At 42.1% G+C, this 24,829-nt stretch overlaps 1 protein-coding gene across 1 annotated transcript in view; it reads left to right on the forward strand.

The window, feature by feature from the left end:
* The first annotated feature begins 356 nt into the window (after positions 1–356).
* TGFBR2 (transforming growth factor beta receptor 2) overlaps positions 357–24,829 on the forward strand; it is a 67,440-nt gene continuing 42,967 nt past the window's right edge. The window contains exon 1 of the mRNA XM_074900574.1: positions 357–733. Within this exon, the coding sequence (XP_074756675.1) occupies positions 640–733 (94 nt within the window). The 5' untranslated portion in view covers positions 357–639. The remainder of the gene's footprint in view (positions 734–24,829) is intronic.

A 24,829-nucleotide genomic window follows, 5' to 3' on the forward strand; every position in this document is an offset into this window, starting at 1 on the left:
AGTCCCCACGCCCCAAATGACAGGACCGGGGAGAAGGAACCGTTCGACCTGGCGGTTTCCCGTCGACCCTGAGCCCCTGGCAAGGCAGCGCGTCGCTCGGGGGCCCGGCAGCGCGGGCGGGTGGCGGTGCCCGCTCCCTGCCGAGGGAGGGAGGGCAGGAGGGAGGGAGGGAGGCGCAGAGATCCGGGCTGCACGTCGGGGCTGGCCCCGGCGCGCTTGTGGTGGGAGAGCCAGACCTGAGAGGGGCTGGCCTCTGGCAGATGATTGACATCAAACTGGGTGAGGTTTCATGTTAAAAAAAAAAAAAAGAAAAAGAAAAAAAAAAAAGAAAGAAAGAAAGAAAGAAAGGAAAAAGGGCGAGCGTAGGGGAGGGGGTGACTGTGGGAAGGGGGAGAGGGAACTACTGTAAGAGTAAGAAAGTCCTGCCCAGCTGTTTGCGAAGTTTAAGATTTCCTGTTTCCCCTGCAGCGCCGAAGTGAAGTTTTCAGTGAGTCACCCGCAGTCCCGAGCAGCGGAGCGGAGCGGCGCAGCCCGCTCCCCCGCCAGCCCCGCCGCGGCCTCCCCCGCTGCCCGCCCGGCCCGGCCGCCCCCCGCCCCCCGGCTCGGCCGCCCCCCGGGCTCCGCCGCCCCGGCTCCGCGATGACTCCCCGCCTGCCGAGGAGCCTGCGGCGGCTGCTTCTGCGCGTTTCCCTCTGGGTCCTCATGGGCAGCTCCGTCCCCGCTCTGCTCCGGGGTAAGTGCGCGCCGGCCCGGCGCTCCCGCTTGACAGTTGCTGGGGCCGGGGGGAGGCAGGAGCGGGGCCGGGAGGGGGCCGAGGGAGGCAGGCGTCCGCCGCGGGACGGAGGGACGCGGTTGCTAAGAAAGTTTTGAGGCTGGAGACATTTCGGGAGGGATGAGCGTGTTTGTTTATTGCCCTGCTGGAAAGCCAGCGGGGAAGAAAGGACTGGGAATCGGGGTTTCGCGGCAAAAAAAAAAAAAAAACAAAACAAAACAAAACAAAAAAAAAAAACACAGCAAAAAACAACGGAGGTCCGTCCGTGGAGGGAAGAGCGGGGGAGAAAAGAGAGGATTTGGCAGGAAATGCAGCAGGGTCTGGTCCGGCCGGAGGAGCCCGGGGAGGGCAGCACGGGAGGTGACTGCTGTCCCCGGGGGGAGCGGCTGCCCGGCCCTGCAGCTGCCGCGGCAGCTCCCGCACCTGGTGCCGGGCCGCAGCGTGTGCCCGGGGGGCGCCGGGCCCGGGGGGACCCGCCCGGCCGCGGCCCGCGGGTCCCGCCGCCGGCGGTGCGTGGCCGCGGGTGCAGCATCCAGCCCCCGGGACCGCCTGTGGGATGCCCGGTGGGACGGGGAGCAGGGACCGGGGGGCGCGGGAGGTGCCTCTCGGGGGCTGCGTGGCCTGAGGCGGTGCGGGCCGGCGCTCAGAGCTGAGGGCCTGTGCGCGGCCGCCGAGCTCGGGGCTGCCAGGATCCGCAGCTGCTTACCAAAAAGTTGGTTTACATGTGAGTTTCTGCCTACGGCGGAATGAAGTCGTGACTGTGAGCGGTTGGACTGAGAGTAGCAAGGCATTCCTGTAGCACTCGGTGCTCACGTTGTTTGATTCACTTTCAGTGACACTTCGCATCCCTCATTGCGTTTTCACCAAGACATCCTCAGATGGATAGGTTTCTGAGGCTGTGGCTTGCAGCATTCTTCATAGGAGAGTTTGGAATGTACTCAGAGCTTAAAGTGCTGCCGCAAAAACAAGGTCCCTGCCCTGAGGAGCTTTGGGTCTCCGTCCCACCAGTACTAACCCACAGATGTGAACTAACATCTGTAACCACAAGATTAGGCCCTAAATCGTGTTGCAGCACAACTGGTGAACCTAAAAAGAGAACATCAGATTGCAGCACAACTACATCTGAAACAGCTTTGAAGAATTAAGTAGGTTTCTGAGATGTCTTGTGATACCACATGTCTAGTTTTAGTCTTCAGGTAAGATGTGCAGACACCTGAGCTTCTACAAACTTTGCTCCGTGCCTCTGATTCTCCCTTGTGGTGCATTCATGGCCAATAATGATCTCAAAGTTGTTACTAAAATATAATAACATAAACTAGATAGTTCTTGTATAGCTGCTTTCAATAGCTATGTACAGAATGACTAACTTCATGTTTCATTAATAACCCTGTCAAAGTCAACAGGTTTTACATACCTGCAAAGTTACTCATGGAGGCTTAGGGCAGATGAAAAAAAAAAAAAACAGTTAGGAGTACGACACTCTGGTGTCCCAAGGCTACATTAGAGGTGTGAAGCTTCTTGTTGATTTTGATATATATTTTTATTACTCCTGATTAATATAAATCATACTCAACTAATGACAGCTTTTATTTTGACCCCAGTCCTGATTTTTTTGCAGATTCCCATCACGAAAAGCTTTAAATGAAAAATCTCCACTTCAGTTAATCTTGTGTTATGTATTATTATGCCTTTTTTTTTTTTTTTTTTCACTCAACCAGTATACACAGTCTCAAACTACAGGTAGATTTTAAAAATGGACCTAGCTTAAAAGTTTGTTCTTTCTTGTCATAGGTCCAGTGAGAAAAAAATATATAGATTGGTTACAGTTCAGCATTTTTCATACTGATCTTCATCTACACACTACAATAACTAAAACTGAGTAGACCTGTTGGCAGGTAATCTATCAGATAATCTATCCTATAGCTCCAAAAATTGTTTTAATAATCACTGTAGGATTCTATTTTGTGTATAACAGGAAAAGTTGGTCAGAAAATAACAGTTCTGTCGGGGCAGAAAGTCTGAGGTTTGGATATTGGTTGTTATTTGGCATCAAAATAAAAACTAGAGCTGCCAAATGTTTTGGGGAAAACAAAACAGTAAAAGGAGTACTTACTTTGTAATAATCAGTAGCTTGGCAGTTCACTGACAATGAGGCAGAAGAGATACCAGGCTTAGGAGAGCTCAGTTCTCAGGTATGCCTGTTAACCAGCTGGCTCTTGTTAGTGAAGAGGTTAATAAAGCCCCAACTAAAACTTCATTTTAACATTCTTCACAGCAAAATATTAGACAGGAACAGCACGTTCCCATAAAGATTCTGGACAAAAGCACAAATTTGTGAGCAGGTCCAGTAGGAACTGTCTATTTTGAAAAAGATGCTCTCATGTCCTGTACTATACACAAGTAATTGAAAATTTTCCCATAGAGTAAAAGGACAAGGTATGATTTTTTTGAATGATTGTGAATGCTATATTGAGCATAAAATCAACACATGGCAGTGCAAACCAGCAGTTGCCCACATGAGAAGTTGACGCTGCTGTCTCCAAGTGAATATGGATCTGTAATTTATTTTTGGGGTATCAAAACCAGAAATTTGTTCCTTAGAAAAATCTGTGTAATAATTGTTCATTTCTGAACATCAGGAACGTAATTTTGCCTTTCAGGCAAACTCTACTTGCATTATTGTCTCCTTATGTTTTAAAAGCCATATCACAGTCAGTTAATTTTATAGTAACAAAATCAAATCTAGAGCTTCAGATATTTGCAAGAGGGAGGTAGGAGAACAAACATCTTTGTAACATGGTAGAACATGTTTGTAACATGATCAAATCTAAAGTGCACTCCCACCCCCCATTAAAACTGGCAAATTTCCAGTTATTTCAGGAGCGAAGTAGGAATAGAACAGAGATATTACTGCATTTTCCTCTACTTGTGGGGTATCCTTGAATTCTAAGACTTCTATACCTGAGACTTTGAAAATCACTTGTTTAATTGCTATTTTGAGCTCCTTGGCCTTAACATGCTTCTGTAATATTCAGATGGTGAATTCCATATAGGAATAGTTTCTAATAAAAAATGATGAGCCAGATCTTAAGCTGCTGCAAATGAACATTAACATCAGTAGAGTTACATAGAGTTATAGCATATAAGTTTCCTGAAACAGTTTCAAAAGTAATTTCAAAAAAAGGGCAATGGAATAATTCAGATTCTTCATATTACTAATATTTTTTCATTTATATTTTATAAACACTTGCTATTATACAATCTACATTTAGCCAAACGGCGTTGTTTCAAAATTAAATACTCTTCTCTGGGATGAATTGTTACAGTTTCAAAGATACAGTGTGCTCTAACAGTGCCTGATAAAAGTTGTCATTGTGACAAGGTTAACTCTGAACATAGGATCAATGACAGTGTCGAGTTCTTACCAGAAGGAAAATTCTTCATGGTTTGGTTTTTGGGGGTTTTGTGGTTTTCTTTTTTCAGGACTAGGCTTTTAAAAAAGAAGTTGCTCTTTTGGGGGGTGAAAAAAGAGCGTAAGCATTACTGTAGCACCAGTTGTTGGAGTTTCCCATGCTTATATTTCCTCTGCAGGATATTTTTAAGTTGACATTTCTGCATCTGTGGCATAGGAACTTTTTTTCTTCTCAATAATGTATGTCTGTGCTTTGCATGCATATGAATACACTTTGCTAGCGTTCACTTTGCGTCACTGTCACTCCTCTGACTTCAGAAGAGCTGTGTCTCATGGTATAGCAACAATGAGCAAAAACAACTGGTTGGGCCCAATTTGTTATTCTCTTGGATTTAGTATAATAGGGTGCATTTGTATCCGCTAGGTATGAAATACTATCACTAGTGCTATACAGATTTTGATCTGAAAGTGATCCATGCAGTCTCCATGCTGGCTGGCATGGCTACAGTTGAGTGTTGGTACGATACGACAGTGAAAGTCAAGGCTTCCAGCCACCTTTGTGCCCCATGGTCCTGGCATCTGCAGGTCATTACAGTCCTGGTCTGCCCATGGTCCCTGCAGCCCCTCTGGCACCTGGTGAGCTGAGGAACAAAGGGTTGTCCAGAGGCAGGTGGGAGAGCAGCGGTGCAGTGTCTTCTTTGCCACATCAGAGACCTTTGACTCAGGGGATATTGCTAGGTAGGCGCATCCCAGGCACATCAGCTGGTTTGTATTGCCAGAGCAGTGTAAACTCGGTAAAATGGACTAAGGTATCAACCAGTTCTGTGCGGATGTTGGAGAATGTAAGGGATTTTCAGCATGGACTAGTAGAGAGACAGTCCTGTTAGGAAAAAGAAAGTTGTCTGAGTCCTAGTCTGAGAGTTTTAGTGCTGAGATTTTGGTTAACATAAGAGGTCTCTAGCCTTAAATTTTGTTTTCATTTCTTTTTTCTTGTAGGATAATGGGAACCGTTTTTTAAACTTTACAATCAAGAATAAAATAAAAGGTCATGACAAAATACTTGTGGTTTTTTTATGAACTCTAATTCTGGAATGTTAAAATATACCAAAATTAATAGGAAAGAATATACCTTGTTTTCAACAGACTAGTTATAAGTCCTTTGAAGTTAAACTTCACTGCCAGGTGGAAGTGATAAGAGTTGTATTAAGAAACAACAGAGAAACTTCTTACTACAGGGGATGCTCCTTTTACAGTAAGGAGTGGGCATACACACTGGGGCAAGGCCTTGTAGTTCAGGTAAATGCCGCTGATCCGTATGCCACTGTAAGCAATAAGTTGATAATAAATATTTGCAAGATTGGGTTATCAGTAACCTAGCTAAGTCTTCAAAGGTTATTTTTCATAGCATGTCTTTATTCTGGCATAGAGACAGAGAAACAGCTCTGGCATTGGTTGAGTACAACCATTTATATCCTACTGCCTGAAAGAACACAGATTTAGTTAGATGTTTAGGGTAAGATGTGCAGAGAGAACAAACCACTTCAAACACCATCCAGCGATGAAAAACTCATCCAAAGTAGTAGTTAGAACTAACAAATCTCACCAGAAGTTGCTTAATTCTACTTCTCCTGGTGATTGCACGCCATCATTTGTTTGTATCCATTAACTTCTAGGGATTGCAGCAGAATTTAAATTGGAGCATGTATTAAGGGGTCTGCCCCACAGACTATATAGATTCCTGAGTCAGGGACTAATGTCCATTTGCTTGCATTGCTGTGAAGTTTAGCAATTGTTTCAGATTTTAAGAAACAATAGCATTAGCAGTGGCAGGAGAAATACTAGTTGCCCATCGGTCCATGTTTGTGCATTTATTTTTTTTTTTTTTAATATGCCATTTCCTTTCTCTTGCTCTGAATGCCACTGTGGTTGTTACAGCTGGAACTACCTGTCCTTTTTTTTCCTATGAGTTTTACAGCCTTTTTACCTCTGGGAAGATCATCTGGGGCAGAAGTAGTTTTCCTTTGCTCAAACAACTGGTATTTAGCAAGAACTTCCTGCTGGCATTCATCCCTGAGTTGATCTGGTTAGAATTAGAGCTGGTTGAGAGTTTTTGACACTGTTTTTCATGGGAAAATGCTGATTTGTCAAAACTGAAACAATTTGTGGAAATGTACCAGTTTCCATTAAACTTTCATCAGGAAACCTTTTTTTTTTTGTTTGTTTTCCCCCCTAGTCCACAGTGGAATTTCTGATACAGAAAGACAGAGAGAGAAAGAGAAATCACCATTAATCAATAATTAGAATAATCACTGGTGAAGGATGGAAGAAAGGCAGGATCAAGTGCCTGGTCTGACTCATAGAATGCACGTTTGAATCTGGAGCTCCCCCTATCCACTGCCCCAAGATATTGGAGGGCTGTGACTCTCATTGTGCATGCATGCAAAAACACCCCCACACCCACCACTTCAAATGATTTTGGTTTCTCTCTGGTTGTGAATATGAAAATTTATGAAATGTTACAGCACTTTGTGGGGCAGGAAAAACATTCTTCCTGACAGTGTTTGTTAGATTGACCTGTTGCCATGTGTTCGTTTTCTCCTTGTTGGGTGGGAATGGCAGTGCTCTGAATGACTGGTGTCTTCTAGGTTTTGTTTCATATCATAATAACAAACTGTATTCAGAAATTTCTGTCATGCAAAGGAACCACAATTTTTATTAGTAACAGTCCTGATAGTCTGATTCTAGGATACCAGTTCTCCACTCACCCAGAGTAGTATTTTGGCAAAAATTTGGCTGAAATTAATGGATTTCAGGAACATATAGAGGTCTCTGCTTCCTCACACTTAAAGCACCCTTCAGTTTACAACCCAGCAGATACATCACTACAATGACACCTAGGGTTAATGTTGTGCTTTTGAAACAGTAATCTGGAATCAGAGGTATTAGAAAGCTGTCTTCTGTTTACTACATAACCTGTTTGTACTCAAAGACTTCAGCCTACACCACCAAAAGAGCTGTTGTTCTGCTCTATAAGTAGATACCTGGGGTTTTAAGGTAAAAAAGAAAGACGTATCAAGCATCCAAAGCCATAAACTCACTGTGATTTGAAAGTCACACCATATACTTTCTGGCTTGTTTACAGTCACCAGTAATACACGTTTTGAAAGATAGCCTCTGCCCTCTATGCAGTTGATTGGTTCCTCCAAAACATTGCATTGGTATACCTGTAGACTTCATTTAATTCAGCATTTAAACTCAGTTAAAAAACCTGACCTATGCAGAAGACATTAGAAAATCCATCTTGTGTTCCCAAGGTCATGGTGGCTCTGTCAGGACTTAGAAACTTCCTTCTTTTAGAAAAGCAAGTGAATTTAAACAGTACATACTCAGAGAGCAGCAGTAAGGTTTCACAGTCTTACTCGTCTCCTCAGAGCAACATTTTCCAAGTAAAGACCCAAGTTGTGGTTCTTATGTGCCTGGGGCACTTTAATGGGCTGCTTTAAAAACTAGCATTGTGCAAGTGGAACACATGCAGGGCCAGATTGTCAGCTGGCATAAATCAGTTTTACTCTGTTGAAGGCAAGGAACCTGCCCTGATTTATACCAGCTGAGAATCTGGCCACGGAATAAATAATAGGCAACTGTATGTTATGAGGCTGTAATTCCCTCGAGGAGGGTTTTGTGCTATCAGTCTTACAGGAGCCGGAGTGATCCAGTTCTCTTTCTTGGAGCACAGGAGTAATTTGACTGCAGTATTTTGAAGTCCTCAGAACATTAGGAAGGAGAGATTTCAGGCAGTCGAAGGAAAGAAGATGCTTCCAAACTTGTAATGTATCATTAAGGTGTTTTGCCCAGGAAGAATTGTGGGAGGAGAATTTGAGAGGATGGAGATTAATTGGTTAGGAATAGATAGTCCCAAAAAAAAGAGAAATCAGTAAAAGGGATGATTGCTCATTGAGACCAGGCCTTTCCTCCAAAAGCACTCATGCACATTTCCCAAGCTGTATGTTACACCTCGATTCCTGTGTTCAGTTTTGAGCCCCTCACTACAAAAAGGACATGGAATTATTCGAGAGTGCCCAGAGAAGGGCAATGAAGCTGGTGCAGGGTCTGGAGCACAGGTCGTACTGGGAGCGGCTGAGGGAACTGGGGGTGTTTAGTCTGGAGAAGAGGAGGCTGAGGGGAGACCTCATCGCCCTCTACAGCTACCTGAAAGGAGGGTGCAGAGAGCTGGGGATGAGTCTCTTTAACCAAGTAACAAGGGATAGGACAAGAGGTAATGGCCTCAAGTTGCACCAGGGAAGGTTTAGACTAGATATTGGGAAGCATTTCTTTCCAGAAGGGATTGTTAGGCGTTGGAATGGGCTGCCCAGGGAAGTGGTGGAGTCCCCATCCCTGGAGGTGTTTGAGAGTAGAGTCGACATAGCGCTGAGGGATATGGTGTAGTTGGGAACTGTCAGTGTTAGGTTAGTGGTTGAACTGGATGATCTTCAAGGTCCTTTCCAACCTAAATGATTCTGTGATTCTGTGAAAAATGAAGGTCCCTCCTCATCTGCTAAGATGCTAGTGCTGGTGCAATTAATAAGGAAGCAAAGTGAAGAATGGGAAATGAGGACTAAGGGGCAAACTCCTCAGAATGTGGATGTGGTTTTTAATTTTTTTTAACTTTTCACCCAGAAGAGTAGTATGTGAGCTGTACTCATTTTATTGACTTAGAAAGAAAAGGGGGCTCAGTTAGATTTTCCAAGAGTTAACCTGTAGTTCTTCTGGGTCTAAATATTTTAGATGTGAGTTGCAGGTAAGTCACCTCCCTCCTGTTTTAAACCTGCTGTGGATTCTGCAGCTCAGAATGGGAGTAAGCACATCATATGTATACGTCACCTGTTGGCATCGTTAGGTGGTGCCTGGGGCTTTTAGATGATAATGTGGTAATTTTGTAGATTTCATCTCACTAACTAATATAAGCACACTTTGAATATTGCTTTACAAGAAGGTGAACTCTGAAACAGACCACAGATGATTAATAATGGATTATCACTTCTGGTTATTTTCAGTGAAGGAAGCAGAAGCAGCTGTCCAGGATTCTTATGTGTCTTGAGATGCTGATCTGGTCCAGTCCATGAGATCTAATTAATAGCTCAGATACTATTGACAACTTACTATATAAAGCTGCAGAACAGCAGTGGTTTTGATTGTACGGCTTAGGCAACGGTTTAAGAAAGGTTTTAGTGCTCAAAGGGAGCTGAAATTTCTTAATGTTTTGACTGCTGCCCTGTTTTTAGTGTTACCAGGCTGTCCTGACCAACTTCCAGATGCTTTGGGAGCTCTGTGGCTGGAGCAAATCTGAAGTCAGTTACATCAGGACTTAGCATCCTTGTGCACCCAGAGCACTCCAGGAGAGTAGCGTGTGTGAATATCTTCTGTCCGTTAAAGTGTGTGCTTGGGGAAATATGGTAGATGTAACTATACTTTTTCCCCTTCCAGTTTTTTTCTCCAGCTGTCTAGTCTCTTAAGATATTCCTTCATTAGACAGTATCCACCGTGCAATTTCAGGCCACTGCTAGAGGAAGGTCTGTAGCTACATGTTAGTTTATTTTACTTCAACTCACTGTAAAGCTACTAATTAACATTGAGCAGCACTACTCTGTTATCCTGAGCAAGACATTACATAGACTGGGGTATTTTTACCTCTTACCTTAAAATGGGCTGCATTGTAAACATATACACAATTAAGGATGTATCTTTTTTCATTATGTTATCAATAGTGATAAGATGGAAAGATAATAAAATCACATGGGGCGAGTTCAGCATCCAACCAGCACTGAGCTGCTTCTGGAGTTCACATGGTAGTTGGTCGCTTCCCGCTCTCGGGATACTCCCCCCTGATCTCTGTAGCTATCTTATGCTTTCCTGTAACTTGACTGGGTAGTGACTCCAGGGTGTCCCATTCTTCTTGAGAAACTCATAGAAGGAGTGCAGGAATGCAGAAGTAAATTTTTGTGTGTTTCACTAATGGGAACAATTTAATGAGGTTTTGAACAGCACAAATTTGTCAGTCTGTGCTCAGGTACCCATGAAGATTTCAAGAGAAGAGCTATCATATGCAGGTGGTGGTTGATCCTTTATTTCCTTTGTCTAGTTCTGCCTGCAAGCATGCAGCATCTGCCCTTCTCATTTGTCTTCTGCATACAAGGAGATCTATGATTCTGCAGTGGCTCTGCGGTGGCAGTTGGCCAGCCACCCTGCAGTGTACCTTCTACCTCCCCACAGTTCCCATTATGAATTTACGTGGTTGCACTGCCTCCTTTTCCTACAGTGGTTGGAGCCTTTGCCCAGAAAGTAGGAGGTCCATGGTCATGTCAGTCCTCAGCCTGAGAGTATCTAAACTCCATCAGGGATGGGCTCCCAGAGGAAGGATCCTTGCTGGCAGAGACTGGCCAGGGGTTTAGAGGTGGTACTCTGCAGAGAAAGGGTTGATGTGTGTGCGGGTGGTCCCCTGAAGCATGTCAAAGTAGAAGAAAGCCTGTTCCATGATGGATTCATTCATTATTCCAGCCCCTACAGGGTGACTGATACTCTCTCCAGGGAGTTCACAGTGCAACAAAGAGATACTTTACATACAGAATCTTTTTTTCCTTTTTAAACTGAAAACAACCGTTTTTCATCCTCATAAAAAGATCAGAGAGGACCATGTAATAGTCATGACTTTGTAAGCCTCTTTATTGAAGCTTTCACAAAGTAACTAGGTCAGCGATATGTGCTTCTGGGCTATTGAATTTCCCCTCTTCCCCTCAGTCTGTTCTTCCATTTCCTCACCCAATCTTACCACAAGGGAATGCCTTAAGTCAAAAATCTGGGAAGCTGATCCTTTTATTGCATTTGTAGTATTCTCATCTGGTATGTACAGTGCCAGGCCATCAGGCTTGCAAAGCTGGCATAGCCCAAGTTTGCGTGTAAACAGCAATACCACATTGTCTGGTTGTAACTAAAGCCATATCTCTCTTTGCCTCTGGATAATAGAAATAGGAAGATATTCTTTGGGAAGAGATTGGTGAACTATTCTGGAAAAGGGAATACAACTAAAAAGTGTTTCTTCATCTTTATTTTTCTTTCTCCATCAACTCTGTTCTCACACATCCTTCCTTCTCACATTTTATACTTCTGCCTTGAAGTTTCTGCCTGGCTGTGGGCTTTGCTGTTCCCTCTCTTCCCTGAGGCCACACCGGTACCGCGAATATTAGCACAACAAGAAGCAGCCTAAAGCTTCCCATATGTACATGTTCCCTGCCTTTAATGTGTGTAAAGGAAAATAAAAATGTGATTCAAATTAAATCTCCAAAATTCAGGAACATGGAATTCAGAATGAGGACTCAGGCATATCCCATGTAGATTTTGAGTTGTTTAAAAAGTAGGCACTTGACCCTAAAAGGAAGATTTTGAAGTATCTGTTAGGCATGAAAGCTCCTCCTGTACATGCTGAAGGGGGTTAAAGGCTTATTCTTTTACATGGGAGGAGGAGGAGGCAAGGCTTGTTGATGACTTACAACTGGGAACAGCTTTTGCATCTTGATGCGTGATTAAAGCAGTGAGCTAGGAATTGAGAAGCCTGGGCTCAGTCTCTTAGTCTCTGGAGACCCAAACCCAGATCTCCAGCTTCTTAGAATTTCATCCACTGTACTTTTGATGTCACCATTAAACTTCAGTACAGTTATTTGTATTAGAATTGCTGCAGTTTCGACTAGTTCTGCTTAACATGTGGCAAAAAAATAATGCATTGATGCGTTAATTAGTTTCTATAGACAATTATAGAACTTGTGGGAAATGAACAGAGATTGTTTCAACACTGGTCTATTGTGATTGGGAAACTGAGGTTCAAAGAGAGTCATAACCACTGTTATTTCTCAACAGAAATTCTCAGAGCATTCAGAAATTCTCATCAGCCTCAAATACCCTGCCAAATTCAATAAGACACGGTTAGCACTTTTTTTCTCCCTTATTTATTTCAAGTTAAGAGGCTGTGTGCTGGGAGATGCCAGGGAATGGTGATGCACAAGGAAGCTTTTGTAGTTTTTTTCAGTTTGGCCGTTTAAGGCCTAACTCTTCCCTCAGTTGTCTACATATATATTATTCACAGTTCAGTCAACTTGCACTTCCCCTAACTTTGCTTTTTTGTTCTGGTAACTTGTAATATGATGGTCAGGCATATACCTACTGGTGGTTTGAAGTCAGAAACATACTGGCCTCCTCATGGGTGAAGGTGGGTAGCAAATACTAGAAGGAAACCACTAATTATTTGAAGTATCTTCCTTTGAAAGTTAATGAGAAGGCATTTACCACTATTGTAACCACATACCTAGAAATAGAAAACACTGACATCTGCCCTTCCAAGCTATTGCTTAGCATGGCTAGTTAGACTACCAGTCATCACTCTTCCTTTTAAAAGGTGGATTTTGTTTTAAGTTTCCATTTTGTGCTGTTGAAACAGAGGTGTAGATAGCTTTGACCAGAGCAGTAATTTCCATTAGATTGTCCTTAGGTCTGCAATGGGTTAGGATGGAGGTGGTACTGTTTGTTCAGGGAACCATACTGCCTTTTTAGGGTTTTCAGGTAAGAGTTTCATGTTAATGATTGCCTGCCTTTTGAAAATTATGGACTGTTTGATTTTGAACATATGAAGAACAAAAGAATTAGGAATAGTACCCACAGCTGCTATTCCCTGGCTGGATACAGATTTGGTCAGATATGCAGACAGTTTGCCATGCCTTAATAAGATACCACATATCACATAAACACCAGTAACAGGGAGCATTTGCCTGGAGGCAAATGTAAAGTAGTGCAACCTAGGTAAATTTGTTCTGTGGGAATGCTAAGCTGTGGGTAGGAGAACTCACGTGGAAGTTCACCCTAATTAGTTGATGGAGAATAAAGTGTTAAAATGTGCTAACTTGGTGTTTTAGATTCTGTGGGGGATGAGATTATGAAAGGTGAACAAGCATCTTCTCCAACAAATGAAATCTGTAGGTGAACTAAATCACTCCAGAAACAGGGTGTGCATTTTTAACAAACAGGATAATTTCATTATTAGAGCCCTGCCGAGGGATGTGATAGACTTCCCAACGCAGATCTCTAAATCCAAACAGAATTTTGCTTTTAAAACATACACCCAGAGAAGTTAGGGCTTTGCAAAACTAGCTGAGTGGAATGATTTCACTCACGGAAGGCCAGACTGGGAACATCATCCCAGCTCTTCCTGGCATAGAGGTCCTGTAACATACAAATCTGTGATGAATGAAGCAGGTTACCACCACCAGGCTGGTATCACTCATGCCCCTCTCAGAATTAGGACTAGCATCTCCAGAGGCAACAAACAGTTACGCTACTCTATTAACTAACCCTGTGCAAGGATATTTCAAATATGCCTGCGTTATAAAATTTTGCATCCAAGGAATTAAAAAAAAAATGCCTCTGTTCCTACAGAGTACATTCCTCTGGTATAACCTAAACTGTTACTGCATTTGAAAAACTTGTTGTTGTGTTTTGTGAGAACACTTTTTAAGACATACTGTGTTCTACATGAGTGCAATGTTTGTGAAAAATGCCAGAGTGACAGCTTTAGAGAATGAGCTGCCCATGTCACTGAACAGTTACACCAGAAACCATAACAAAGCGTGCAACTGCCTCTGAATGTTTAAAGGGACGCTGAGTGGTTCAGCTTAGACTATGGCCGTGTTATGCACAGCTTCATCAATGACAGCTGTTGAAATAGTATTTTCATGACATAATTATTAATCCACTTGGCATTTGATTAAAATGATCAAGGCATTTCATAGAAGCCCTTAGACGTCGTGCAGATTATTAACTGATTTCTACAGATGAATAAGTGCCCTCTAGATGAAGGATGATGATGTGCTATGACCAATATCCAGAAACATTCAGTGACTCTAAACTGTTAAACATCAGCTAGTATAATTTGACATAGCAGCACTCAGACATCACAGATTAGCATCTGCTGTAGATCTTATCCTATTAAATTTGACTAATACATGTGACAGTAAACATCTTCTGTCCTGTGGTATCAGGATGAGGAATGTTATGCTGTTGCCAGAAATGAACTGCACCATCTAAGAGTTTATGAAACGTCATCATGTTTTGCCTATCATACTTCTCAGTTGTTAGAAAGAAATTGTTGAAGTAATTGGATGAAATTTGAGATACTCGAATGAAAATTTAGAGGCAATGGAAGTTTGGCTACTGAGCTGCTGCTTGATATCCTTGATCTTGTGTTTCTCTCTTATCTCTTCCCAGCTTTCTCCCTGAAACAACTCCTTCAATAGAAGTAATTGTTTTGTAGACACTTAAATTAGTTTCTTCTTTGCAGTGTTTCTTCTAAACAAGCTTGTAAGTGTATATGCTGTCTTAGAGTGCTGGTGAAAGATTAGGGTCTGGAGAATGCCTTAAGATATAGCTTGAGAACTGAAATAGCGGGTTTACAGAAGCAACGACTATCTCTAGAGCAACTGGGAGGGGAAAACCATAGAAATCCAACTCCATGTATACATTTCACATTTACAGTTTTATTCTGTCTCATCATAAACAAAGTGTAAGAGCCTGCAGTCTCTCACACATCTTCAGGCAGGTAGACTAAACATTTTAGACTGGCAAGTTCCTTCCCACTGAGCTATGCCTAACGTAGGAATGTCCTCACCTTACACTGTAATGCCAACCCTGCTGGGGGCTGGCTGCTGCAAGCAGTGAGTAATGTTTTGTTGTATGGAGTGAGAATTGATGTATTCCTGCATGCAGATTTTTTAGTGTCCAGGGCTATTTTTTTTTAACATGGGGACTTACCTGCTGAACCACACACACATGCAGAATAGACTGTCTTTAAAATACTCTTATTTTATAGTATAGTGAATGAATTATTCGCACATGATTTAGAAATTATGACGAAGATAAAGACTTTTCTGTGAACTTTCTAGGGATGAAACACCTATTTATTTCAGAATGAGCAGGTTTCACCCATGGCTTTTATTTTTCTTTAAGCCCAGTAAAATTTCAGCCTCAAATAGAAATGAAGGAACTGATTACTCTTTCCCCTATTTCAGCAGGATGGTATTGCCAGCTAGTGATTCAAAGTCTCAAAGGCAAATGCATTACAAGGAACAGCTAATACCTGGGGGATATGTTAGCAAATTTACCTTTGGCAGATAAAGGAGATGTTGCTTTGTTGGTAGAGATACTTCTTTACCAAGAAATCTGATAGCTCTCTAACAGCATGCTACAGCACTAGAATTTCTGCAACAGAAATCAGCAAAAGAGAGTTGAAAGTTTTCCTAAGGTTGAATATCATTAGAAGTGTGTATTTTTATGCATGTGCCCTTTTCTCAATACTCAGTGTATAATTCCCATTAACGGTTGTGGAAGTTAGATGCATCTATCAAGAGAACATGTCCCCAGGGTATTAAATTCTGTTATTCTGTTTCTTTGCATGTAACTTGACAGAGACAAATATAACCATCCAAACTACTGAATTCAAGAAGGATGTGTATTTTTCCCAAAATCCATTCAAAGTGATTCTGCTCCCAAGAGATTACATTTGAGTCCAACTTTCCTCTGATTTACTCTTTTAGCTGAGCTGATGGATTATGAAAGAGAGTAATTCTTTTTTCATACTGTTTTCCTGAATCTGTCATTCAAAACTTGCTGTATGGGGACAGAATGGTTCATAAACATTATCTTCCTGGAGGAAAATGGCTTCTCACAGTAAAAAGAGCTCTGAACAGAGCTTCCGCATAAACATGTTTGCCCATCAGTGACCGACAGAGAAGCCTCTGTGTGTGTTAAGGATGTGGACTTGTTAAATGAGACTTCTTATTTGGAAACAGTTTTTCAAATAGACTCGGAGGGATGGGCTATATTCAGATCTAAAGAAAGAAATTACATAGAATTCTGTTTTACCAGAATCTGTAGAGTATATTGTAAACTGGTACCACAGTAGGATCATCCTCTGGTCAGGGGACATGCCTTAACTTAAATTCCAGATCTCTCAAGTATTCCTCAAGTTCAGAGATCTTCAGAAAGCTAAGTGAAATTAGGTTTTTTATATTCCTTACATTAATAAGTTGTCTTTTTATATTAAGCTTAATCCAAAATCCCCAAGTCTTAGTTTGTGATTACAAATTTTGCACCCTAAACACATTCTTCTTTTTGTGTAATTTCCTTGTTTGTTTGTTTACAGCTGGGAGGGAGGGATAGTGGCAGTGAATGCACTTTAAAAAGTCTCACTAATGCTGTCCTTTTATCTGGAAAAACAAATATTTATAAATCCCTCTGAATCATGTAACTGTGTACCGATGGCAAGTTTGAAAGCACAGTTGTCTGGTTAATCCATTTAAATGCTTATTTTAAATGGGCAGCTGTGAGTCTTTGTGTGCACACAGCTTCTTCCCATACTTACTGGTGTGTTATAAAATACCATGGAAATTCTGGTTTGGTTCAGTAGCAACCAGGACACATACATATAGTTTTCTACTGGACAAGATAGGGACTCTCCCCATGCAGAGCACCTCCTTGCTTAAGGTGGACTTAAGAGCTGTGGCTGAAGCCAGTTTGCTCGGTCACTTCCAATTCTGGCTGTATAGGTTACTGAGGTCATGCCTAAAGAATGTGTGGGTCCTGGTCAGAGGCACAAAGCACCCCCTAACTCATGACTTCATCATGCTCCAGCAGTTGACACAAAAGGTGTACTTGTGAAGGGTCACACAACAGGTGCAATATGGAATCCTGCATGGGAAAAGATTGAGGAACTTCAGTTTGAATTCCTCTACCTAGGTAAAAATAAAACACCAAACAGCAGGACTGTAATTTATGTACTCCAAACCTTGCCATTGTACCTAAAATCTTTTTATGTCTTATTTATGCTGTTTGTGCCCCTTGTGCTTCATAATTCTGAAATATTTCCTGCTTGTGAATGTGACACTTAAACCAATATTTGAACAGATGGAGCCCGGTCCAGTTAACAGTTACATTTTGAGACTGCTTTTGATTTTCTTATTTTTGAATCCCAAATTCATTATTTAGGTTTAGCTTGTTTGACTAAAGTTTTATTCCTTGGTCCACAGGATCTTGCTTCCCATTTACAGAAAAGGAAGTGTAGTCAGAATCAGGCCCTTCGAAATTAGAGATGGGAATTACAGTTCAGCAAAAGTTTCAGAGCAAAAGGTGAAACTCAGGCAATACTTTTAGTCTGGGTTTGTAGAGCATTTTCCCAGACTAGTGGTAGTTTCAGGCAGATGTTCATCAGACTTTTCCCCTGAAACAAAGCAGAATTGGAGTGACTGGCTGAATTTTATTTTTGTGTTCGTATTACAGATCTGCAGCAAAATCAGATGTTTCACTTCACACAGAGGATATCTGTGCTTCACTGTACTATCTGTCCCTTTTATATAGTTCTTTCTCTTGAAAAAAGTATATTCTAAAAACAAGACTGCTCTGACTCTTTCAGCATCCTGTGAAGAGGAGACATCTGCTAGGTCTGTGTACCGCTGAGGAAACAGTCACAGAGAGTAATACCTGTCTTCTCAGATGTCTCCCATAAATGTTGTTAACTGACTTGAGACGCCAAAAGTACTTTTTTTACACTTCAGAGTTAAAAGAACCTCCCGTGTACTTTCATAGTGGATTTAAACAGCTATGGGGCCCATCCTGAGGTGCCTCTGCAAATATTTCTGGGGAGAAACATCAATCCTTGGAGGGCTTCCCAAAGCGTCATAACCCATGCAGAGGAGTCCTAGGCAAGCCCCATCTGCTCTTAACAGTGATGATGCCTGGCAGAAAAGAATGACTGCAGAGCCCTTGTTTCCTCTCCTGGAAGGGCTGAGACATCTCCTGTTGTAGGGCAAGTGGCATTTGAAAGCAGACCGCAGTCAGGTTGGAGACAGCAGCAGACAGCAGGTCCCCTGTGTCCCAGGCGCAGTGGGCAGCCTGACCCTGCCCCAGAAGTAATTGCAGCCATAGATCCACAGAAACTTTTCTCTGCCCTCAGCAGTGCTGCTGCTGTTGAAATATACAGTTTTGCATTACCCTCGCCGTGGGTTCCCGCTCCTCATACCACATTCTTTATTGTGTTTGTGTAGTCAGATAGCTGTCTAGACTGGAGAACTGTTCTGGGTCAAACTGGCCTTTTGGAGGGGGAGGGAGGTGTGGTAAGGTGCGGTCTGATCCCTCTGCGAGGGAGGGGAAAGTGCAATGAGGGATGTGAACAAATAACTAGAGTAGTGGAGTAGGACTGCTGGTTTTTTGCAAACTGAAACCGTGCAGATATTTTCTCTCACTGGAGAGAAAAGAAAAAGGGAAGAGCTTTTGTGTTCATAATGCTTAAGAAACAAATCAGTAACTTTTCTTAAAATGGTTTGAAGACTTCCCTATGAGGCAGACAGTTGTTCTCAAAATATGCGTTTCCTGGCATCAAAAAGGAACATTAAAAACAAGATGTCAGAAAGGATGTGTGAGTGTGAAGGACGCTCTGCAGTGGCATCCCCAAAGGAGGGATCCGCTGAGAGCTCTGAAAAGCTGCATGTGGCAAGAGCCTTTCAAAAGGTAAGGTGGGTATGGCCTTATGACTTCCAAAACCTGTCAGGAAAGTGTGTCAGTAGTTTTAAGGGGATATTACTAAAGCAAATAAAATTAAAAATAAAAGCATGAAATGGCAAATACAGGAGTGATACTTTTTCTGATTCACTAAGCAACCTAGCGCTATTGAAGGGAACCTGGGGGAGTCAAGCGTAACTTTGAATTTCCTGTTTTGTGTGATTTGTCACAGTCTTAATGTTCGTGCTGCATTTTCACTACTTCAAAAATTGAGCAAAAAATCTACCCCCTAACTAACGTATTTCACGACCTTTCCTGGAGGTTCTTCTCTGAGACCAGAGTGGGTTTGCAAGCGCCTGTCAGTCTGCTGAGTGAAAGAACAGTGTTGTTAAACATCTGCGCATCTGTATTAACTCTTCATAAGGCACAGCAGCTGCTTTTAGGTGTTATTTACACAGTTTCCTCTACATTAGTTTGCTCTTTTAAATACACTGGAGTGCCGTGGACATACATTTAGCAAGAGTTTAACTGTAGCAAGAGTTAACTTTAGCAAGAGTTGAACTGTTGTTTCAGGAGGAAGATTTGGCTTTTTGCCACCTGAGTTGCTGCATGCTGCCAGCATAGAGATCAGTCTTTAAATTGTTACCATTTTGCATTGGGAAGAAATTATTTTCTGCTGTCTATCTAGCCCTCTTTATTCCTGTTGAAAATGCTGCAGGTAAGTAGTCAAAGTAACCTGAAAGCTTTTTCCACATACAGTATTCACACCTCTTGAGCTTATAGTTAATTTAGAAGCGATTGAGTAAAGTGCTACAACTTTGTGTGTGGTAATTCTCAACTCTCACGCTGGCTAGACTTGTTCCTAATATAACCTATAGTGAGTTAAATCAGCTTTAAAAGTATTTGAAGATCCACGTGCAAAAGTATAAAACTTCCACTCCTTTAATTTAATCAGTTAAACCCATGTGGTGGTTTGTGTATGCCAGGCCAGCACTTAGTTACCTGAAGCCCTTCGAAAAGTTAAGTATGACAAAGCCATACACTAAATATAAGTAAAGCCCTGTAGGAGTGTCATTTGTGAGTGTTTGGCCAAGCAAGTATGTTACTATTTTTGATTTCTGTGCGGCTTTGGTTGTGCAGTGGCCTGTGGGAGCTGCGGACAGGGCTCCATCTGCACAGCATGCCGTGTGGCTGCCCACTCTGGTGTTGCAGTGATGAGCCATCAGGACAGTTGTCTGTGCAAGGGAGAAGTAGGAACTGTACCCATGTGCCCACCTACTCTGTCCATCACAGTACCACCACTGCAGTTCCCCATGGGAAGGATGGCTGGGTCTGGCCATACAGTATAGTGGGAAGCTCGTAACACTTTGAAGTTTGCCTCTTTATCCCTACCATAGATCCTAATGTGTTCTGCTGCCCAGAAGTTTAGCAGAAGATGCAGTCACTTGCCTTATGATACAGACTTCAAAACTGCTCTGCCTTCCTCCCATCTGTAGCCTGTCCAGTGAGGATGGTCCTAAAAAAGCAGACAAGATTTGTCTTCGTGTTAAGCAGATATCACAAGACAGAGACTTAGGACTGCTAGTTAGTAATAAAGGGATGCCTTTATGTAAGCAGCACTGATACCTTAAAAATATGATTAATTTTTTGAAGATTTCATGGATTTTTCAGTTTGTATGTGGCCTCGCAGATAAACTGAAGAGTCAGGATGTGTCTCTATGGAATACTTGATAGCTAATAGAAATAGCTTGGCCATAACGTTGTTAGAAAATGTCCTGAAGTATTGTTCCACCTGTACTGGGTGGATTCCTGAATTTCCCTGTTGGAAACTAGGAGTTTAATAAATAGGTCTTTGAAAATAGGGTTCAATGACTTTTTACAGTGGACATTCCTCATTTCTCTTGCAGTAAGAGAGATAAAGGAAAGAAATATAAACTAAGCTTTTGGAGGGAATATGTGCCTCTGTCAGGACAAATGATTCACCCTTCCCAATGCCATTATGAAGAATGAAGAGCCCTGTCATATTTTGAAGTAGGTTGTTGTTAATGGTGTGACTGTTGAGGGGGCAGGAGTGGAGAGAAGCGTTTCTACAAACTGCTTTCTAAACTAGCTGAAGGGAAAGGAACAATGGGTTCAGAAACTCCATTCAACCTACTTAGAAGATTCAATTGCATGGTTTTGTTCTGGTGAGGTGAGAGTGGAGGCACATTTGTGTTTTTTCTGAGTCAGAATTGTTCCTAATGGTGTGTGTTTTGAATGTCGCAGGTTTTGCCACAGAGTCTCTTCTGTCATTAAAAAATCTTTGCTTCCTTCTCTATCACAGAAATAACTGTCTAATGCTTGAATGACTGCTGTCTATTTTCGCAGCATACAAGTTGGAAAAATAATATTTGTGCAAAGCTGAAGTGTTTATACTCTCTCAGTTCTGTTTCAAGTGAAGCAATGTCAGCTTTCACTGGGTAGGCAAGAATACAAAAAGAGGTGAAATTTCAGGATATGCTTTTTAATGGACAGGCCAGAATTAGCTATGCAAATGTAAGTTCTGAACCATGAATCATGCTTATTCCAACAAAGCGGGAAGGCTGTTTTTCCTCATCTTGTGAACCTGATGAGCATTACTGTACTCAATACTCACTGTATATTTGAAGCCACAGAAGGAGTTAACCCCCAATGACAGCTTCCAGTAAATTCCAAACTTAATGCATTATGCAGAAAAAAACTAGACCCTGTAGTCATAGTTGAATAAATTGATCTTCGTGTTATATCACATATGGTTCTCCAGTGCTGTGTGCTGTTTATGGGCTGTGTTAGGGAGGCTGCGGGTTAAAGTCAGGAGAAGATGAAACATCCCTTTGAGTGCCCGATGGGAAGCCATCATTTAGATTTTTTTTCAGCCTTTTTGCCTGGAGACAGTATTCTTTTGTTCTGCCTACCATGGAGTGCTAAACAGTGGCCAGAAAATGTGGAAGAGAGCAACAAGTTAAAAATCTGCAGGTAAAAATCCATCTCATTATTTGAAATATCCCAATAATATTATTTTTATTCCCTGTTTTCAGAATGTGTTCATACTTTTCTTGTAAGTGCTGAGCTGGAGTCTCCTCACACCTGTGCAAATGTCAGTCAGGAGTCACAGCAATGAGCTCCGTTCTTAGGCACGTTTGAGGCAGTTCACTGCCGTGCCCTGTACCAGTAAGAAGAGCCCAGCCCATAATTAAAACTGCCAATGCTAGCTCATTTTGGAAGTGGTGGATAAAAATAGTGTTATTTTAATGCTTTAAATACAAGAATGATTTTTATCTTCAAGATCTCCAGTTTAGTATGCTGTTCCCTCCCTTATTTTCTCTGGCTGTGTCCCTCCCCCCAACTCCTGCCAGATTTGATTCTGTTTCTGTGTCAGTGCCTGCAGCAATCCCTAAAGCAAAGTTTTGCCAGTTCCACTTGCTGTTAAAAGCCAGGCACTCCACTGCAGAGACAAGTTTTCTAACTCCTGGTCCATTTCCTTTTGTCTTATCCCTCTGCAAGTACCTTCCCCCCACTCCTTGCCTACCTGTAGGTGGGAAATAGGGATTTCACACATTTCAGTGCAGTTCATCAGTGGCCTTCCCACTGTAAACCAGTTCTTCTGCTCTGGCCTTCCTTCAACTGGGGGGTGCCCAAACTACTTATGGCTAGGTCTAGCTTGTCAGAATGGCTTACCTAGTCTGCCCTCTTCTTTCCTAGCAGACTTCTCAGTCATGGCTGAAGAGCAGGTCATAGCCCACACAAACTCTTTGAAGGCCTGTGGGCCCCTCCGGACCCTTCTTTCCCCCATCTCATAGTGGCTCCTTTGTGATAGGATGGGTTGCAGGGCTGTATGTGTGTCTCGTTGCATTAACAGTTGTGTGGTTGCCATCTGATAGGTGTGACTGGCATTTTTTTCATATGATGGGCAAGAGCCATTACATGATAGGGAGAAGTCATGACATGCATCTCCTCCAAGCAGTTCATGAAGAATTGTGTTCATAAAAAGTAAGTTATTTCGGTCTTTATCCTTTGCAGAGCCCTGATAAGGTTTGATCAGACACGAAAGCAACACAAAGCTCCCGACTACTTTGCAAACAAAAGTACAATCGGTACACTTAAAGGCATGTCTTTAAGTACTAAGGCAGCTGTTGTGCTAAGCCAGAAAGCTGAAGATCAAAAGGAAACCTAAGAGGTGAAACACCTTCTGAGGGAAAAAAGGGAGTAAGCTGCTAGGGGCAGACCAGGGTGACAGCAGTGATCGGTGACTATATATGATACAGATTGAGGCAGAGAGATTCTGCAAAAGAATCTGTAGGAATGTGTGGGTTTTGGAGTCCTGCCACAGGGATAGTTAAATATCTGGTGAGCTAAATATTTATGGAACCTGTTTTCCTCTGACATGTTTTAGTTGTACGTAAAAGATACCTCATATTTGGCTTTACAGAATCTGTCTCAGCACTCTTGATAATCACTGTTGTTAATCTTAAGAGAAACAGTCACAAAAGTCCTGTGCCCATGGTACTCCTACTGGGATAAATCATAGTTGAGGTAAAGGACCGCAGCCAAGTCAGGGTCGAAGACAGTATGAACTATGTGAGTTCATACTCACATAATGAGGATGGGAGTATGTACCACAGAGTGACACTCTATTTCAACTCATGATGGGATTAAGCTCAGAATTGGCAGCTGTAACTGAAAAATTGAAAATACTTATTTCATAGGGTCACCTGTGAAGGTGTTGTCATGGGACTTCTTAGCTGATCTGCAAGTGTTGCCAACTCCTGTGATTTTATGGTGAGTCGTATGCTAGCTGACATTTTTCTTGAAGATCAAGCTCCTGGATTCCAGTGATTTATTTTCTTTTTATCTTTTCATTTTGTAAGTTAGACAGTAATTCCAACCCTCCTGCTTATGGCCAAAGTTTCAAAACATGACTCAAAAGCTGTAAGAGTCCAGGCAGCAATGGCAAATAGAGCAGTTGGGTTTTGGTTAGGTTTTGTCTGGGGGTTTTTTTCCTTCCTTTATTTCTGTGATGTCTCTGACTAGTCTTATGATTTTGTAACTCATGATTTTTGAATCTTTGGGGTTGATTATGGTTGCATCTTTTCTTCCTTGTATTAATAGTACACTGAACATTCTCAGTATAATTGAGAATAACCATCAGGATATATCCAGGTCTTAAAAGCAAAGCTCAGATCGCACATCTGCCTTGACTCCTTCCCTCCTGCAATTACTTCGTCAATATTTGTAAGGCAAAGAATGTGCTTTTGCATCATCACCGCTCCACTTTCATGATGCCGGTAGTGTCCCCATCACTGTCAAAGTTCCCCTGAGCTTACAGATCGTGTATTGGGGCAGCATGCAAAATAGAAAAAATGCTGTGTTTAGTACTGTCCCTGGCAAAACCTTTCTTTCTTTCTGTTGGATGAGAAGGTAGTACAGCTTGGACATTCTTCATAACTGCTATTGTGCTTTCCAGCTACTGAGATATGATGTCATGGAGCTGTGCCCTTTGAGACAACAAGGACAATCTTCAAGGCTTTCTGATAAAGGCATCCTTCCCCTTGAGGGTTTCCATGATGCAGTAAAGTCTTAAATTCAAGTTTCTCCCATCAGGTGGAATTATTTCACAGCAGCTGAGTACTTGAGTTCCCATACCAACATCTCCCTCAGCAATTTTTTTTTTTTTAAGGGATAGGATCTATCTGCTCAGCAATGCTATTTTATATGTATACGTGTGCCAGAGGCACTGGATGAGAGAAATGCAGTAACAGTATTTTACAAGATAGGAGTAAGACAAATTGGCTGCTTGTTTCTGAAATGTATCCTAAGACACAAATAAAGTTTTCCAGTGTGGATATTCCCAAAAAGACAGCATGTTGGTTTGGGCTCTATTTAAATGTTGTTGGCTTTTGAGAGTTCTATAATGACATCGAAAAATAAGAGGAATGTAAAGTATAGCCTGAGGCCTCAATGGAAGTTACAGATCTACAAACAACGGACACAAAGCAAACAACTTCAAGACAGTCAGTAGAATTTGGGTGAGGCGTACT

The sequence above is a fragment of the Athene noctua genome, chromosome 2, assembly GCF_965140245.1.
Source record: "Athene noctua chromosome 2, bAthNoc1.hap1.1, whole genome shotgun sequence".
In the NCBI taxonomy this organism is placed as follows: Eukaryota; Metazoa; Chordata; class Aves; order Strigiformes; family Strigidae; genus Athene; species Athene noctua.